The sequence below is a fragment of the Daucus carota genome, chromosome 9, assembly GCF_001625215.2.
Source record: "Daucus carota subsp. sativus chromosome 9, DH1 v3.0, whole genome shotgun sequence".
Lineage (NCBI taxonomy): Eukaryota > Viridiplantae > Streptophyta > Magnoliopsida > Apiales > Apiaceae > Daucus > Daucus carota.
Genome location: NC_030389.2, coordinates 7,798,842 through 7,816,499, shown reverse-complemented (window position 1 = coordinate 7,816,499; position 17,658 = coordinate 7,798,842). Strand labels below are relative to the sequence as shown.

The 17,658-nt window shown below is 33.7% G+C and overlaps 2 protein-coding genes across 2 annotated transcripts; one reads left to right on the top strand and one right to left on the bottom strand.

The window, feature by feature from the left end:
- The first annotated feature begins 222 nt into the window (after positions 1 to 222).
- On the top strand, positions 223 to 3,517 carry LOC108202014 (branched-chain amino acid aminotransferase 1, mitochondrial-like). Its single transcript, XM_017370374.2, has 10 exons — positions 223 to 435; positions 596 to 644; positions 754 to 919; positions 1,208 to 1,384; positions 1,468 to 1,599; positions 1,766 to 1,864; positions 2,014 to 2,130; positions 2,461 to 2,556; positions 2,851 to 2,963; positions 3,252 to 3,517. Exons 1-10 carry the CDS (start codon positions 375 to 377, stop codon positions 3,364 to 3,366), a joined length of 1,125 nt encoding a protein of 374 aa, XP_017225863.1. The 5' UTR covers positions 223 to 374; the 3' UTR covers positions 3,367 to 3,517.
- Positions 3,518 to 6,626: 3,109 nt separating this feature from the next.
- On the bottom strand, positions 6,627 to 8,267 carry LOC108200638 (cyclin-U4-1). The gene is made up of 2 exons (XM_017368858.2): positions 7,843 to 8,267; positions 6,627 to 7,161 (listed from the first exon to the last, which is right to left on the bottom strand). The coding sequence occupies exons 1-2, from the start codon at positions 8,175 to 8,177 to the stop codon at positions 6,882 to 6,884; spliced, it is 615 nt and encodes a 204-aa protein (XP_017224347.1). The 5' UTR covers positions 8,178 to 8,267; the 3' UTR covers positions 6,627 to 6,881.
- Between the last annotated feature and the right edge of the window lie 9,391 nt (positions 8,268 to 17,658).

Below are 17,658 nucleotides of genomic sequence, written 5' to 3'. Positions count from 1 at the left end.
AACCGATTTTCGATTTTTACAACCTTACATTATCTAATACAAAAAACTAAAAAAATTTATTTTAGTTAAAAATATATCTAATCCTTATTAAGGTTTATTTTTCACATCTTTAAAATAATTAATAAATATTATTTAGATATATCAAAATTTGGTCAAAGAAATCACCTAATAATTAATAGAGGACAGACGGGGTAGTGTAGAGTATGTCTTTATTTTTCTCTCCCATAATATTATAGGATCCTCATGCTGCATGACTTCCGAATAATTTATTCATTTCCAGCTGTTCCTCTTAATAATTCGACTTCAACGTATATAGCTCTTGTTCTCTTCTTTCTTCTGTGAATGAGTAATCATATAACACCACGAAATTCATCATGTTTCAAAGAATTACGACTTTACGCCAAATCTTCAGTTCTAAGTTCATCCAATCTCAAGGTTAGCCACTACATCACTCCAAAAATACTCTTTCCCTTGGACAAAATCATGTTTTCACGTTAAAAGCTGTTGTTATTGTCTGTAACAGAATTGCACCGGGGCATTATTTTACGGACATTCTAATATGTGTGTGCTGTTTGTTTCTGTGTTTGTGAATCAGGGGCAAGATCTAGCTACCATACATCTGGAGCTGCAGTTTCTTCAAAAGAGTACGAGCCATTTGCTCATCAAAAGTGACTTTTTTTACATAATGCTGATAATTATTTTTCCCCTATGGTATATTTGCTACTTTAAACACTTTGTGCTCATTGTCTGCAGTGAAAATCTTAGCGTCGATTGGGATAATCTTGGATTTAATTTGATGCCTGCGGATTATATGTACATGATGAAATGTACAGAAGGCGAGAGTTTTACACAGGGGCATCTTGATCGCTATGGAAGCATCGAGCTGAGCCCTGCTGCTTGTGTGCTAAACTATGGCCAGGCAAGTGATCTTGTCGTAAATGAGTTGAGCGGAGTCAAGGGCGGATCTAGCACATAAACTTCAGGGTGGCACCAAGCAAATTTTCAGAAAACAGATATATATTTTTAAATTTTGTGGGGGCACTTTTATAATTTTGCAAAATTTAGAATGGTGAAAAAATGTAAAAAAAAAAAAAATTGGGGGTACACATGTCCCGGTGTCTCTTCCTAGATCCGCCCCTGAGCGGAGTATAAGGTCATAGTATACGAAAAAGATCATATTTGTTATGTAATGTCTATATATGGACAGGGATTATTTGAAGGTACGAAGGCCTTCAGGGGGGAAAATGGAAGGCTGTTTTTATTTCGACCTGAACAGAATGCAGTTAGGATGCAAATTGGTGCTGATAGAATGTGCATGCCTGCACCTTCAACCGAACAATTTGTTGATGCAGTAAAAGAAATTGCTCTTGCTAATCATCGTTGGGTATAAACTTTACTACTTGATCACATAAATTTGAGGAGTTCTTGATCATTTGTTCTGGTTTTTATGCTCTCTCTTATGGACAGATTCCGCCTACAAGAAAAGGGTCACTTTATATTAGGCCATTGCTCATCGGAAGTGGCCCTATACTCGGTGTGGCTCCTGCACCGGAGTACACGTTTCTGATATATGCTTCCCCTGTTGGAAACTATTTCAAGGTCCATGTTCTTGCTATTTCTTCACCCTAATAAATTCCAAGAATAAGCAGAAGAAAAATCTAGTGCAAAAAATCTCCTCTGCATTGAACCTTTTAGTTTAATTTTATTCATGATTAATTTATTTCCTCAAAGCAAATTTTAAAATCAGGCTCATTTCTGTGTACAGGAGGGTATGGCACCGTTGAGTTTGTATGTTGAGGACGAATATCATCGCGCTTCGCCTGGTGGTGCTGGATGTGTCAAAGCCATTACAAATTACTCCCCAGTATGTATACTTTAATTTTGCGTCGATCAAGTTTTACCTTTTACTACAATTTTTTGGTGTTTCTAATTTATTTGTGTCCTGCAAAAGAGAACAAGTTCTCCTCTCAAGATTTTCATTCTACAAAGGGCTGGTTTGCTTGTGTGATGTAGGTTTTGAAAGCTCAAGCCAGAGCAAAGAGCATAGGCTTTTCGGATGTTCTGTACCTCGACTCCAGTAGTAAAACTATCATTGAGGAGGCCAGTTCCAGTAACTTTTTCATTGTCAAGGTAAGTTCCAGAGTAACCTTATGAGTTCTTTTTCGAATTATCTTCAAAAAATAATTTTGGGGGGAAGATGTCATTGTTGTCGATCAGTTGACTTCCAAATAAACTATGGCAAACAGACAACTAATAACCAAACTCCAGGGAGAAAAATACTCTTCCTGTCACATGTGATATTTAGAATATGATGAGTATAGGAAATGCACAATCCCAAAGATATTGCAGATGATTAAACTAATACTTGCAAGTTAATCAATTAACTATTTAATTACTACTAAATCACTTTCGAAAATGATGCTTAATTATTAACATGTGCAAAAATCATCTCAAGTGCAGGACAATGTGATTTCTACCCCTGCACCAAATGGGACATTTCTCGAAGGGATTACCAGGAAAAGCATCATTGAGATTGCAAGGGATCTTGGTTATCAGGTAATATTGTGTTTCTGAATGGGTTAACAGTTAACAGGCAAAAAGATCACTGAACTTATGGCCAACTTGCAGTTGTGTCACTGAACACAAAAAACATGCAAACGAATCACAGAACTAGACTTAACTTGCAGTCAACCTGTTTCTAAATCTTATAACACATGTTTCGTATGATTTTGATAACACATTTCCAATGCCTGCTCTATCGACATTACATAATGGAACTAGTAGTACCTACAAGAAACCACGGATAAATTTATCTTTGAATACATAGGTACATGTCTGGAACTTGTGTAGGTTGATGAAAGGAGTGTTCGCGTGGATGAACTAGACCATGCCGATGAGGTTTTCTGCACCGGAACTGCTGCTGGTGTTGCTGCTGTAGGAAGTATTACCTTCCGGGGAAAAAGGTATAAAATTTGTCATAAATTTCAAGTATATAGTCGCGATTCTCTCAAAATCCTGGTTCGGTCATGCATCAAAATTTTCTCGGAGCTGAAAATTTAAAGTTCTTTAGCGTGTGTTGAATACGCAGCATGCAGTCAAGTTTTTATTACTGAGCATGCACGTTGCTATATACTCAAAATTGGCATTGCAATAAAAAAGTGTCTTATTTGCCCATTATGGCGTAGAGAAGAATTAAAGATTCCTCCCAAAGGAGCCTTGTTTTGCATAACTATGTGTTGATATATATGCAGATTTGACTACAAAGTAGATGGGAGGCTTGTTTCTCAAAGATTGTACTCCACACTAGTGGGAATTCAAAGAGGAGTTGTGCAAGATAAATGGAAATGGCTTGTCCGGATCGATTAGCTGAAATCTCCGTGTGATGTTTTGCCGAGTATGGAACGTGAATGGCCTGTAATACTGCAATATCTTATTCACCCATGGATCTAGGATTTTAAACTAAAGGTGCAAAACATAGTATTGAAATAGTAATATATTATATATATAATTTTCATTATTGTTATTGTGTAAAAATATAGTATTGAAAATATTATTATATTACATCGGTCTAGAATAATGTCTAGGGTTAATTATCAAACTAATCACTGAAGTGGACAAATGGTATCGAACTCATCACTGATCTCTACGGGGTCTCAAGTGGCTCACTAAAGTCGCTTAATGGTATCAAACTCATCACTGCCGTTAAAAAAATTAACAGATGTTTAGACCGAATGACACATTGGCGGTAGGGTTTGACATGTGCCATGCCACATAAGTTTACATGGAAATAATGTATGCAACCCCTGGATTTTGTGTCAGATTTTTACAAGAGAGAGAAGTATCTGGAAACATACAACCATCCTTTAGGAGCACTTAAAGGACAAGACTACTGGCAAGTGCATTCCACTGATGAGATGTTGCCACCAGATATTCCACATAAATTGAGAGCGAGGCTAAAAAATTGAGAGCAAATGTGGGGAAAGTGGTCATCGAAAGAACAAATGTCAGAAAAATATGACTATGGGACAACCTGGAGAGCATAATAATGGAGAAACTGCTAGACAAGTTTAACATTTTAATTCTAGGTTCACTGATATTTCTTAGACTTGTGTTCATTCGGTTAACATTTTAATTAATTAAGCTTGAACAATGTTTGTTTTTGGATCCATCTTTCATTTAAGCTTTAAACATTATGTGTTGTTTTTGGAAATTCAAACAATGTATGCTGCTTCATATGTTAAGTTTACATATATTTTTATTTTCATGTTTTTGTTTGGTACAAGAAACTCCAAAAGAAAATTTAAAAATATTTTTTTGCCAACAATAATAATTATAATTATTAAAAGAGAAAACATTTCAATATTATTCAAAAATAATTATAATCTAATAAAAAACATAAAATTTAATCTTAATTGTTTAGTTAATTATATATTAAAATTTAGTTCCATGCATTTATTTAGATAATTATATCCTAAAAGTAATTTAATAAAAAAATTGCATACTTTATTTCCATGTAAACTTATGTGGCATGCCACATGTCAAACCCTACAGCCAATGTGTCATTCTGTCTAACATCCGTTAATTTTTTTAACGGCAGTGATGAGTTTGATACCATTAAGCAACTTTAGTGAGCCACTTGAGACCCCGTGGAGATCAGTGATGAGTTTGATAACATTTGTCCACTTCAGTGATGAGTTTGATAATTAACCCATAATGTTTATAATTCTAGTAAACATAGATAGGAGGTTATTGTAAAGAATATATATATATATGGGCTTACTCCACTAGAAACTACTTAACTACAAAAATCACTCATTCGTATATCAGAAATCACTAATTTATATATGCAAAATCTGACAAATATAGATATATAAATATACATATATATAACGTATATCATCATCATCTTCAATCATACTACATTGATGAAACTCTCAGCATCATTATCAACCCCTTCCACTACTGCCGCCTTCAGTTAGAACCATGAATTGCCTATCACTGTTTTGTCATCATAACTTTCCACTACTAATGACTATCTACCATCACCACACACCTCATCCCGCCATTTTCTACCATCATAGACCTTCTACAACTATAATTGATCATCAATAATCGACCACCAATGTCAATCCTAAGTAAATTTTCTTCAATTAATAAAAATAAAAAACTGATGAATATACTGTATAAATAGTGATTAACAGCTGAGAAACTAGTGATTTATGTAGTTATAAACAGTGATTCAAGGAGTGGTTTCTAGTTTCTAGGATAACATTGGTTTTTATTTGATCACTAGTATATATATATATATATATATATATATATATATATATATATAGGGTCAACTTCTTTTTAGAATCACTATTCTAAAAACAATTAAAATATTAAAAAGTTGTGCAGCGCAGAAGAACTGCACATACAAAAAGTGTCGTGTTTATGAATTATATTTCAATATGATTTTTGAACAAACACAATGATGTAAAAAACATGTATTTAGATTTTGATCCTGAAATTTTTTTTAAAATTTAAAGTTCTGTAGAATCTTATAATGGTTCTATTTTAAAGATTTGTTCTCTCTTGAGCGCGACCCATTTATATTTAAGTGTGCTCAAGTGTAATTTGTTATGCAACATATTATTTAACCAAATATTATTTCAAGTATTAAATTTCTAAAATTGTATTTATGGTTGATTTTTGTTGAGTTGCAAATATGGTTCCAACAGTTGTAAACCATATTTTTGAAAATATTTTTGAAATACATAATAATAACTTTTTGAAATATGGTTCCAACAGTTGTAAACCTTGAGTAAGATTATGGTGGTTGGCGACGTGATGAGATACATAATAATAACTGGGAATGGAAGTATAGGTGTTTTTGTGATATTAAAATTGGTCCGGCACGGTTTTTTTTCTGCCTTTGAACCAGTTGCGCATTATTATGTAAATAAAAATAATTTTGAAAAGATTTTTTCAACGTTGCAATTCTGATTGTTCCTAACAGTTGCAGATATGATTGCATACGCAACCAGCGTATTTTTGCAAATATTTTTTGAAACAGAGTATTTTTATAATTTATTTTAAAAAATGACAGTCGCAAAAATTGTTTTAAACTTGGTTATTTATGGAAAAAAAAACCTAAATATTTTTTCTAATTTAAGCTAAACCACCGCATAGGAGTATGTAGGTGTATGAAAAATCTATCGCCCTCATCTCTCTCTCAATCGAGTTGGCAAGCACATGCAATCCTAGTAGTGCCCGTGAAAGCACATGTCTTATGCCCCTCCAAAGCATCATTTACAACTGTCAACCAGAGAAATATTGTTTTCACTAGAAAAACAAGCCAAACACAGAGCATTATCACAACTCGCACCAATTATATAGTCCACATTTTTTTGTCACTTACCCATGTCACAACACGACTCATTTCACAGACCACTCATGTCTCTTTCCAGATTGGATCTGCTGTTATCTCACATTGTCTGCCTTCAAAACATTACACTGTCACCTCCTGTTAAAGTAATGGAATCTTGCATTTCTAGCACAACATGCAAAGCTTCCTACAAGAAGCTTGTGTAGTATTTAACAAAACTTTTTGACACAGACTGACACAAAAGAAAAAGAAACTACTGTGACAGCAACAATCTGTACATACCATTTCAATCAAGTCCACTTACACATAATCAAACCACAAGATTTTTAAAAGGAAAAAGAAAAAAAGTGGGTCTATACTAACAATGGATCACATATTGTTGTAATTGTGCGAGTTCAGAGCTGGTTCCGTCACTGCTGAGTTTCACCTCCCTTTGAACCAAGTCTACGATGTGTAGCAAAGGGTGAATGTTGCAGGCATTCCATATTTTTACTAAATTCGGACAATGTCTAGCTCAAACAGCGAGTTCTTGCTGCGTTTGCTGCTGTGAAGATTGATTGTCTTCGTCGAACAAATGTACCTTGGACGAGGTTGTTATGTAGGGTACTGAATTCGATTTGCTCAATGGGGGATTAAGTAGCATCTCTCTTTGTAAGTAGGAGCAATAGGTATGAAAAGTGGTGGGGGTGACATTTAACTGGAACCCTATGCCAAATAAGAAGTCCACTTCAAGAAAATTCATCTCCAGTGTGCTGATTCCACCAACTTTTGCATAATAGGCATTATTGTAGTACCTGCAATTCTAAACCATTAGTCATACAAAGTAACACTTTGCAAACTTAGTTGTTCTTTTACTAAAAGATTACAAGGACCCATTTAAAATTTGAAGAAAGGGTTTAATTTTATAAGGACAAATTAAAATGGAAGAGATATTTAGAAAAAGTCATGGATGAAATGAATGATTGACAACAATTCATACCATCCACTTCATTGCCCTTTTGTTGGGTGGTTACACTGTTGTTTGGTGGCTGGCTTGAAAAAGACACTTTAAATAAATGTTGTTTTTACCTTTATTCACAAGTTTATACATGTAAGTGAGGATATTTTAAATTATATGAATGTCATGAACCTTGCTTGCAAGTTACAAGTTTGATCATATTATATACTAGTGAATTCTGTTAAGAACTTGAATTTTGATCACACTTGAATGTAAATATACATTTATATATGCTATATGGTGTACAGTAAATCCTTGATCATTGCTTACTGAATTGTGGTTGTAAGGGCCTAAGGAAATGAAAATGGTAATTTTAATTTATGCACTACAACAAAAACGGGTATTTCCCACCAGACAAAACCAAGCATTAATAAGGCTCTAACAGAGTTCTCTGTTTTCTGATCCGAATTAGTACATTTTAAAAATAAAGAAAGATGAATCTTTAACTAAAATAGAATTGAGGTTTAGAGGAACTCACATGTCATCCATGAACTTTGCAGCCACCAAAACACTTGTGATGAGCAACCGATGAACGTTGAAAGAATTCACAGGCAAGGCAGGCTGGCGCTGAGTGAACCGATCAAGATAAACGTATGCCACAACGTAGCACGATGGACTACAATTCGCGTACTTGAAAATCCTCTCCAAGTAGCTCTGAATTGTGATGGTTGGCCTCGTTAGGCCATGAAAAACCGACACTTTCTGCGGGTGGATCAGGGCATCCATATCATTTGATTCAGCAACTTTCTCAAGCATGGAAGAGAGGAATGTTATGAGCTTGGACAGTACAGCAGGGCTTTCGAGCTCTGCCATAATTTTCGGAACTTCTAAGAGAGCACTTGTGAACACTTTCAAGTATGTTATGGTTGTTTCTGTTGAGAATAAGTGAAAGCAAAGGCTTTACTTTTCACTATATAACTAACAGAAACGGTGGTTGTTTATTGAGTAGTACACAAATTGTCTAGAGTGCCCTTGCAAACTTTAATGCCAGAATTTATTTGCATGACCAAGATGGTCCATGTAACTTTCATACTATGATTTAATTCGAAAAAAATAAGCTTGTCATTGTAGAGATTTTTATTTCCAAATTGTCCCACATTTGATAATTCGTGATAGTTACAAATTTGTAACAAGTTGAGATTACAGATCTGGAAGGTAGCTAATAATAGAAAGCTAAATGACAGCCTAAAGGGCTAAGTCTGTAAGTTTACCGGGTTTTCGGGGGGCGATTTGAAAAGAAAAATTTTACAGGGACGAAACTAAAAGAAATGTAAAAGTGGTGGTTGGAGAATTTGCCGAATTCGAAATTGGGTGTGAGGCCATAGAGCCAATGGGGTTGGAGTACTTTGTGAGTCAAAAGGCAGGATCTTAGTTGGATTTGAACTGGATTTTGGTTCCTTCAGTTCGATTCAAAATTCAAAAATAGAAAAACAGCTGCTATATTTAGTGTATTAATTGTTTTATTATTGTCTGCAGACTGCAAGTATGTCGGTTATTTTACATATTTGAAAATTTTTATCTTCAAATTTTTGATACAACTGCTATGAATTAGTTTGTTAGTACTATGATGCGGACAAAGTGGTAATTTGATATGATATCGAAATTAATAATCTTGAACAGAGCTCAGACCAAACAGAATTGAACTGCCATTGAGGTGAATGTAAAAGACTGAGAGTTTTGAGGTGTTTTGTGATGAGTAGATATGTTGAATGACTCCCAAAATCTCAAGGTGCTGGGAGAACGAAAGCCCATTTATCGATCGAGAGTTGAACACGGACTCGATTATGATAATTTTGGGAGTCGTATGGAATCGAACCTGAATCTCCAATGAGCCTGGAAGGAGGAAGTCAGTAAGGGTACTGCCATGAAAAAAATTAAAACCTCGAACTCGAGATCGTAGTTTTACAATAAAAATGACTTAACAGCATCGTATTATATTTTAACAAGATACGGTGTCGTCAGGCCACGGAAGAGTATTAATATTGGGCCTGTTTGTATTGGGGAAGCAATCTGTTTTTCTTGACTCGTTTGTGTAAATAAATAGAAGCACTTTTAACAAGCTGAGAATGCTAGCTTCTCTCTCAGAACTTCTGCTTTTTTTCCAAACACTTTATTAACTTATTTACTTTTCACTTCTAATCCACTTCTTTATTTTAAGTATAAAATTACTTTTTTTAAGTTAGTCCAAACGACTCCAGTGATGAGCATGCCATACTTATTGTACATGTCTATTCACGGTGGGTGAATGCAGTTTTTCATTCTGGGGTCCTTGTGGACCTTGAATGTTGATAGATCTTGCATGCATGTGTTTTGATTCTTGTACACATATGTGCACTTATATTTGATCAATGTATGCTCCTAAACATACATGATTCCATCCCCCAACAAATCTATTATTCGATCTAGTCTTGATGTAACTAGACTCCTTTAACTATTAATATTGATCCGGATGATCAGGCCATTGTATAGGTATAAACATAAATCTGATTTTCTATATATCGATTTACATCCTCTTGTCAGGTTTCGGAAGAAAAACAAAACGTATGTTGCAGAATATAATAACCGATTTACGTTTGTAATAGACCTGACTCTTTCACTCGAACTCGAAGAGGAAAATAATAATTTGCAACACAAGAACCAAGAACGGAAGAGAAGGGGCTTATTATTTGTGTGTCCGAGACAGCAATACCAAAATATATAATTGCATCTGACAGAATGTAAGCTTATTTCGTCACAAAACAATGATGTCTCCAAATTTCACAAAATCATTCAAACTCTGTATCATAGTATGATAGCTAGTACAGTTTAGTTGTTTTTAAATACTCAGATCTCGACCTACCATAAAAAAACACTTAAATTAACATATACTTTGTGATATATCATATATGTGTGTCTATGCTATCCTTGTAGCTTCATGTGGCCGGAATCACATAGATCCGTCCTGTTCTGGAAAAATTATATAAAAAAAATTCAGCCTTCTGGAAAAATTAGGTTTCCGCATTACAAATTAATAAAAAAGATATTATTTGTCGGTCAGTAAATTGAATTAACTGTTCTAATTAGTTGATGTAGCTGTTTCTTATCAGATATTTGAAAATCTATTATTTAATTAGTTTATGATATTTTTAATTTACATATACTTCAAAATTCAAGCGGTCTCTCACACTACAACAAAAAAGTCAAAACCGACCGACTAAAACTGGCCGCATAACTTTTGCAGTACTAAAACCGACCGAGTCGTCAAAGCAACTAAACGACAACGTTCTGTCATGTGGCACCACGTAAAACCTATCAATCTGTTACCTATCAAATACTAATTTTAAAATTTTCACGTTATCAAATTGATAATTTAATATTAAACTCTGATGTTTTCATCCCAATCTGTACTTCTCAAACATATCCATCAACTAATCTTCGGTGTACAGATGTATTACCACTTACCATTGAGTCATTGACCACATTGTCATAGCTATAGCAAGTGTTATACTGACAGATCACAGAACCACAACTCTTTTAGTTTATGGAGGAGTGAAATATATGTAGTCGGTGGATCGACTTGTTGCCTATACATATAATAATTTTCGAGTTGAAATAATCATATATCGCAGGTAAACATATACGTCCACTCATGCGTATACGGGTGGGTTGTACATCAAAATCTTTACATGCAAATTAAGCTTGTGATTCACACAAAATAAGACCACCCGAATAATTGCAATTATACAATTAGTTAGCTCTTGTGATGGTGAAACTTGCAGATTAATTAAGACAATCTAATTGAGTTAGCCAGTTAGGTACAACCACGGAAGCACTTTAGCAGTGACAAGATAGCAAGCACGATAATAATTAATTAGAGAAAGAAATCTTTGTTTTTATTTTACCGCAAAAGATAAAAATAACACAATCTTGCTTTATGTCACTTTCCTCGTGTAATAATTCGCATCTTTTAGATTTAAGTAGAGTCGCTCCAAATTTTGGACAAAGTATCGATCAAAATTTATCCCCCAACAGGACACTCATCCAGATATTTTGCATGTTCAAGGATTTTTTGAAAATATTTAAAAGAACTTAATTTTCATAAAAACATGTATTATATTATATTGTTTGTAAAAGTGCGTCTTTTTGAAATAGTTGTAAATTATGCAATTAGCAACCATGTTTGCAACTAGAACTTCAAAATTTAGTAAATGAAATTATCTTTCGTTATTTAATAATTGCTTAACATGTTGCCCTGTGTAAATAAAATGCAACCTTAAATACAATAAAAACTATTTCAATTATTTATCAAAAAAAAACAATTTCAACTATCATTTTGAAAAACTAAAAAAGAAATCGTATTTGGTTGTATAACATCTTTTTGTAATAAAAAAATCAGAAAAGTATAAAATTATGAAAAAAAATTGAATTTATTTTAATAATTTCCCTTTTGACTCGCCGACTATGATTCGACATTCACGAACCTGCATATTCATCTGATTTTACAAACAGTCAAGGAGAGAATAGGCTGTCATACACTTTTGATGCATGTACATTGTGCGTGTAACTCCAATCGTGTAGGGTTGAGGGAATCGGCGAAAAGAAAGTAAAAAATGTAGACAACTAATGACAGGCTAGAAGTATTTCTTCTTCTTAATCTTGGAGTAAAACAAGAGCAAAGCTGCTTTTAAGTATGTGTCGTGCACAGACTGTTCTTTACCCAAGCACTTGAAATATATACATTTAATTGGTCATTAACTCTGGATAAACTAACTATGCAACTTCTGGAAGCTACAGAATAATGTAGAACAAATGAACAAAACTAGAAAAGGTGAAAATAAAGCACGAAGGAAGAATGAAAGAGTGCGATTATATAAAAATGTTTTCGGTTGATGTAAAATGGACATGCAAACACCTTCGACGACCCACGTGCACTCCATGTGATTTGCTTGTCACAACTCTCCCTTTCTTGTCTTGTATAAATAGCTTTATTATATTTTAAAACATATATGTACTGTATTATCAATTGGGCTTTTTTTTATTAATAATCACGTTTTCAATCTTATTTCCAAAAATACTACCTTATCCAATCTTATTTTCAAAAATACTACTTTCTTTAAAATATTTTCAAAAATACTGGGGTTGCATATGCAACCATATATGCAACTACAAATCCTGATTTCAAGTTTCAGATTTCAAATGTCATTTTCGATCTCATCATTGGAATCGATATATATATATATATATATATATGCACTGATACCAATAAAATCAATCTTAAAATCTATTTTATTTCTAGTAATAAAATAAGGGTTGGCATTTTATTCCATTGAGTTTTAGTAATTACATTACACTTACCATAATATTTTTCATACCATATATAGAATGTAATATTTATTTTTTCTTTTATTATAAATTTTTTCCATTTATTAACTATTTTTTCTCTGTCTTTATGATTGTGGTTATTCCTAAATTGGTGTCTTTTTTCTTTATTATTTTTTGAATTAAAATCTTCATTTAAATTTTTCCAATTAACTGTAAATTCTTTATTAATAACAAGAAGTTGGTTATTAGTTGGTTTTGGTTCAAAATCTGAATGTGTAGGAGATAAATTTTGTTCATCTTCTTCTATCATTTGACTGTTGGTAGAATAAAAAGGACAACTTGTTTGACCTTCATTTATTATACCTTTTGTTCTTATTTCTCTAAGTTTATGTTTACTTAATAGCTCTGAATCTTTCCTGGAGGCTGTTGATGAATCAACTAACTCTTCTAAGATTAGAGGTCTATTTGGATTATCAAAACTTATTCGAACTGTACCATCTAAATATTGTCTAACATTCTCTAAATTCATTATATTATTATTTATTGGTCTTTGGGGTGTTTCATTTTCTAAAATCCATTGACTAGGGAGATTAATATCTTTCCAAAGGATTGTTTTTGGAACTTGAATATTAGCTTCACTTGTACTTCCTTGAATTAAAACAGTTTTATCTTTAGGACTTTTGTTTAAAGAATGAATATTTAAATCTGTTTTCATAGTTTTATAATGGATTCTATATATTAAAGCTAAAGGTTGTGACCCTTCAATCATTTGGGTTATCTCTCCTGCAGTTTTAATATTTAGTGTTAAAGCTTTTAATAGATGGGGATCATTAAGACTTAAGGTAAAGTCAGGAAAGCAATTAAAATGGATTGGTCCATTATGAAGGCTAGATTCCATTATTCCTAATATACTAGGAACATAGTTTAAAAATCTCGCATCTCTCAGGCATAATAATATACTAGAATTAATACCTTTAATAGTTAATGGTTTTACTGCAACTTGAATTAATTATATGTGAATATAATTGTAACCTTTTTTTCTATATTTTTTAATTATTTCTTTATCTAAGAGAGAACAGTTTTCATGTTCTTTGTTAATAGCATAAATTCGTTCAACAGTTTTAACATTATAGTTTGTTTTAAAGTTATCAGTAAACGTTGACTCATAAATTTGTTTTGGATTAACACTAGGAATATTCCAATTTCCTAATTCTTGACTAATATTTTCATAACTGTGTTCTTCCTGATTAATAAAATCTGGGATAGGAGGGATCAAAGACATAGATGACCTTGAGCTTACTGAAGAACTAGTTCTAAAAAGTTTATTCATTAAAATCTAGACTGAACTTATTATCTTCTAATTTCAGTTTTTAAATGCATACCCTCTTACCTTAAGTAGGCTCATACCTATGTTTTAAATGCTCTTACCTAAACTGCTCACTCTCTTGAGACTTACAAAGGCTCCTGGCTATGACAAATAAGGTGGACTACAGTAAGATAGGTGACTAAAAACTGGATTATAAGGATAATGAGATAGTTCTGAGAATTTGAACGAATAACTGGATAGATTACTAGAACAACAAAATCACAATAATCACTATAGGCTCTGATACCAAAGGGAGGCGGAAGCAGATGATATGGTTGTAATTATCAGAGATTATCCGAATGAATCATCAAAAGGTTCAAAATCACTATTGATTAGATTAATTACTTCAATATAGAAGATATGCTCTGCTAATCTTGTAAGTAACTTCCATATATATTGAAAAATATTTTAGTAAATATAAATCTTGTTAGTTATATCCGCCTTCATGGCTGGTTTTTGTTAGTACGATCCACCTATTTGGCTGGTTTCACCAACCTACGGATGGTTTAAGTTTAAGATATGTTATTTATATTTTGCTTATTCTGTTTCTATATCTATTTAGTTTATCTTATGCTCCCAGATTATATATATATATATATATATATATATATATATATATATATATATATCGATTCCAAATATGAGGTCGAAAATGACATTTGAAAACTGGAACTTGAAATCAGGAATTAAGTTGCATATATGGTTGCAATAGAATCAACTGAATGCAACCATATGCAACTGAATACAACCATATGCAACTATATATGCAACTGAATTCCTGATTTCGAGTTCCAGTTTTCAAATGTCATTTTCGACCTCATATGAGGTTGCGTTGCAACTTACAGTTTTCAGTTGCATTTAGTTGCATATGAGGTTGCATTTAGTTGCATATGAGGTTGCATTCAGTTGATTCTATTGCAATCTAATGGCCCCGCCAGGGGCACCCATACTTCAGTTGGAACTTACAGTTTTCAGTTGCATTTAGTTGCATATGAGGTTGCATATGAGGTTGCGTGCAACCTCATATGCAGGAACTCGAAATCTGGAATTCAGTTGCATATATAGTTGCATATGGTTGTATTCAGTTGCATATGGTTGCATTCAGTTGATTCTATTGCAATCTAATGGCCCCGCCAGGGGCACACCATACATCCGTTGCAACTTACAGTTTTCAGTTGCATTTAGTTGCATATGAGGTTGCATTTAGTTGCATATGAGGTTGCATTCAGTTGATTCTATTGCAATCTAATGGCCCCGCCAGGGGCACCCATACTTCAGTAGTATTTTGGCAATTTAATTGAATATATGTTATAAGAGATAGTATATTTGCAAGATTTTAGAGAAGGTAGTATAAATGCAAATAAATATTCAAAAACGAGTATAGTTGGTAAACTCCCTAAAATTAAACCGAAATAGCAACCATACTTACACCTAACAACGAATTTCTGGTCAACCTCATAAGCCTACTAGGCATACCCATCCTGGAACCTCGTATGGGATGCCGATTAGCCCCTGCAACTTAACTTTGAAGAAAGTGTCGAAGAGAACAAAGACTCATGTTGCAGAGATGGAGGGAGTAAACAATGGCGAAATCTCTCGAGTAAGTGAAGGAAAAGGGAAAGGAGAAGCAGATCTTTCGAGTGGTTGAGAAAGAATTAGCTCTTCAAGCAAAAAAGGAAAGAGGCAAATGTGCTCAGACTAAAGTCTCTCGAGTTATAGAGAGAAGAAATAGAATTGTAGGAGAAGGTCAGTATGGCCTTGAAGGCAGAAGAGATTGGGGTTCGTGCTGAGTCAGAGGTGCACAAGGAGAAAAGACCAAGGGATGACCAAGACGAGTCTTCAAATTCTAAGTTGCACTTTCAGAGGTTGAAGTCACAAGTTGAGAGCCCGTTGGATTTCGAAGAAGAAAGTCCCATGTAAGGAATCGCCTATACCGAGTGGAGAAGGAAATGTTCGGGGAGAGGAAGCTAACCCACGAACCTGTAGTGATCGAGGAGATTGAGCGGTACCGATCACCGTTAGGGAGAAAATTTCCAAAGATGATTAGTTCAACGGAAAGGACGATCTGATAGATCATTGCGAGAAGTACGAATCCTTGATGACGGGTATTGGTCATTGTGATATAATGACCTGTAAGATGTTCAAGACGTATCTGAAGGGTCCAACAACAATGTGGTACTGGCCGTTGAGACCTCGATTGGTCAGTTCTTATGAATAGTTGAAGAGGATGTTCTTGAGGCATTCCTCTCATATCTATGTCCAAGGAGAAGGATACAGAAGTGTTGAGCAATTGTAGGCAAAGAACTGAGGCGGACTAGGGGGATTATCCAGATCGGTTCAAGGAGAAGGTTGGAATGGTCACAAGTTTGGATAAGGTCAAGGTAGCAGGCTTCCTTACAGCCAGACTCGATCACATCATAGGTAAGAAACTTCGATCGAAAAGATGATTAGGCTGTAAATTTGATTCAATTTGGACTTGAGAGAAATGTTAGGGCCAAAAGATGATAAAAGAAAAGCTCCTGAAAAACCAAAACGATATCGGGATGAAGTCAGAACGATGTCATGAGGGACATTGCTTGACAGATCTAGCAGAAATGCCAGGAAAAAATATGCAAGGCAAGTGTACAGCTAATGCCACTCAAGCTCTGAGAAGCAGGTGCTGCTGATCTCTTTTACTAAGGAGAATTATGAAGATGTGATTCGGTCGAACGAAGATCACCTAATCGACAAACCGGTGATAGGATAAAACAAAATTTGTGTATTAATCTACATTAACCATCTTTAGCTGGTGATTCGCCGTACGAAGATCACCTAATCTGTTCCTAGGGTATCCATCTCTTGCTTGATAATTTATTTTAATCTCACTTGATTAAGGTTTCAATTTGAGTTTATTGTATATCATTGTGACCAAGTTGTTAGTAGTTATAAGTGTTGGGAATCAACATCTACATACCTCAAAGTTGATATAGTTTATGTTTTCGTCCCACTATGTTGGAGTATAACATCAATGTTTTTCTTTTCTCTGCAACCAAATATAATAGTTAACATTTAAAAGTTGTTAATTGTTGCTAATATTAATAATAATATTGGTTGCAACTTTTGCAACAATGGTTGCACATGTTGCAAACAAAATTGCAATTTTTGTAAGTCTTAGAGATATTTTTTAATTTGACTTATTAAGATTGATGCCCAAGGTTGCAAAAAAGGTTGAAACTACTTGATCTATCTCTATATATACAATTCAAGTTCCCACAAACAGTAAATCTATACTACAATTCCAAACATATATATACATAAACACATAAATATATATATGTAGGGTTAGGAACAAATAAAATTCTTTTTTAAGAACTTACAAACTTTTTTTTGTTCTTCCGTCATGTTAATCCTTAGTTATGGAAAGTATCCGTGTTGAAAATTCTTCAAAAAACATCATAATTTTTAAAAATAACGCATAAATATTTTGTGCATTCAACACATTTATAATTTGGGTTCAACATCGGGTGTAGACCACTAATTATCATTGTGTTAAATATATCTACACAGATGCTTAAACTATACCTTTGGGGTTTGGGTAGGGTCTAGAAACATAAATATTAGTTATATAATACGTTTAACTTAGTTTCT

What these genes read in the sequence shown, in the direction of transcription:
- LOC108202014 (XM_017370374.2), top strand. Translation starts at nt 375, where the DNA reads ATGTTTCAAAGAATTACGACTTTACGCCAAATCTTCAGTTCTAAGTTC. An exon ending in CCATTACAAATTACTCCCCA is followed by an intron (nt 1,865 to 2,013) that starts GTATGTATACTT and finishes TGTGTGATGTAG; the next exon opens with GTTTTGAAAGCTCAAGCCAG. An exon ending in ATTACCTTCCGGGGAAAAAG is followed by an intron (nt 2,964 to 3,251) that starts GTATAAAATTTG and finishes ATATATATGCAG; the next exon opens with ATTTGACTACAAAGTAGATG.
- LOC108200638 (XM_017368858.2), bottom strand. Translation starts at nt 8,177, where the DNA reads ATGGCAGAGCTCGAAAGCCCTGCTGTACTGTCCAAGCTCATAACATTC. An exon ending in GCAAAGTTCATGGATGACAT is followed by an intron (nt 7,162 to 7,842) that starts GTGAGTTCCTCT and finishes TTAGAATTGCAG; the next exon opens with GTACTACAATAATGCCTATT.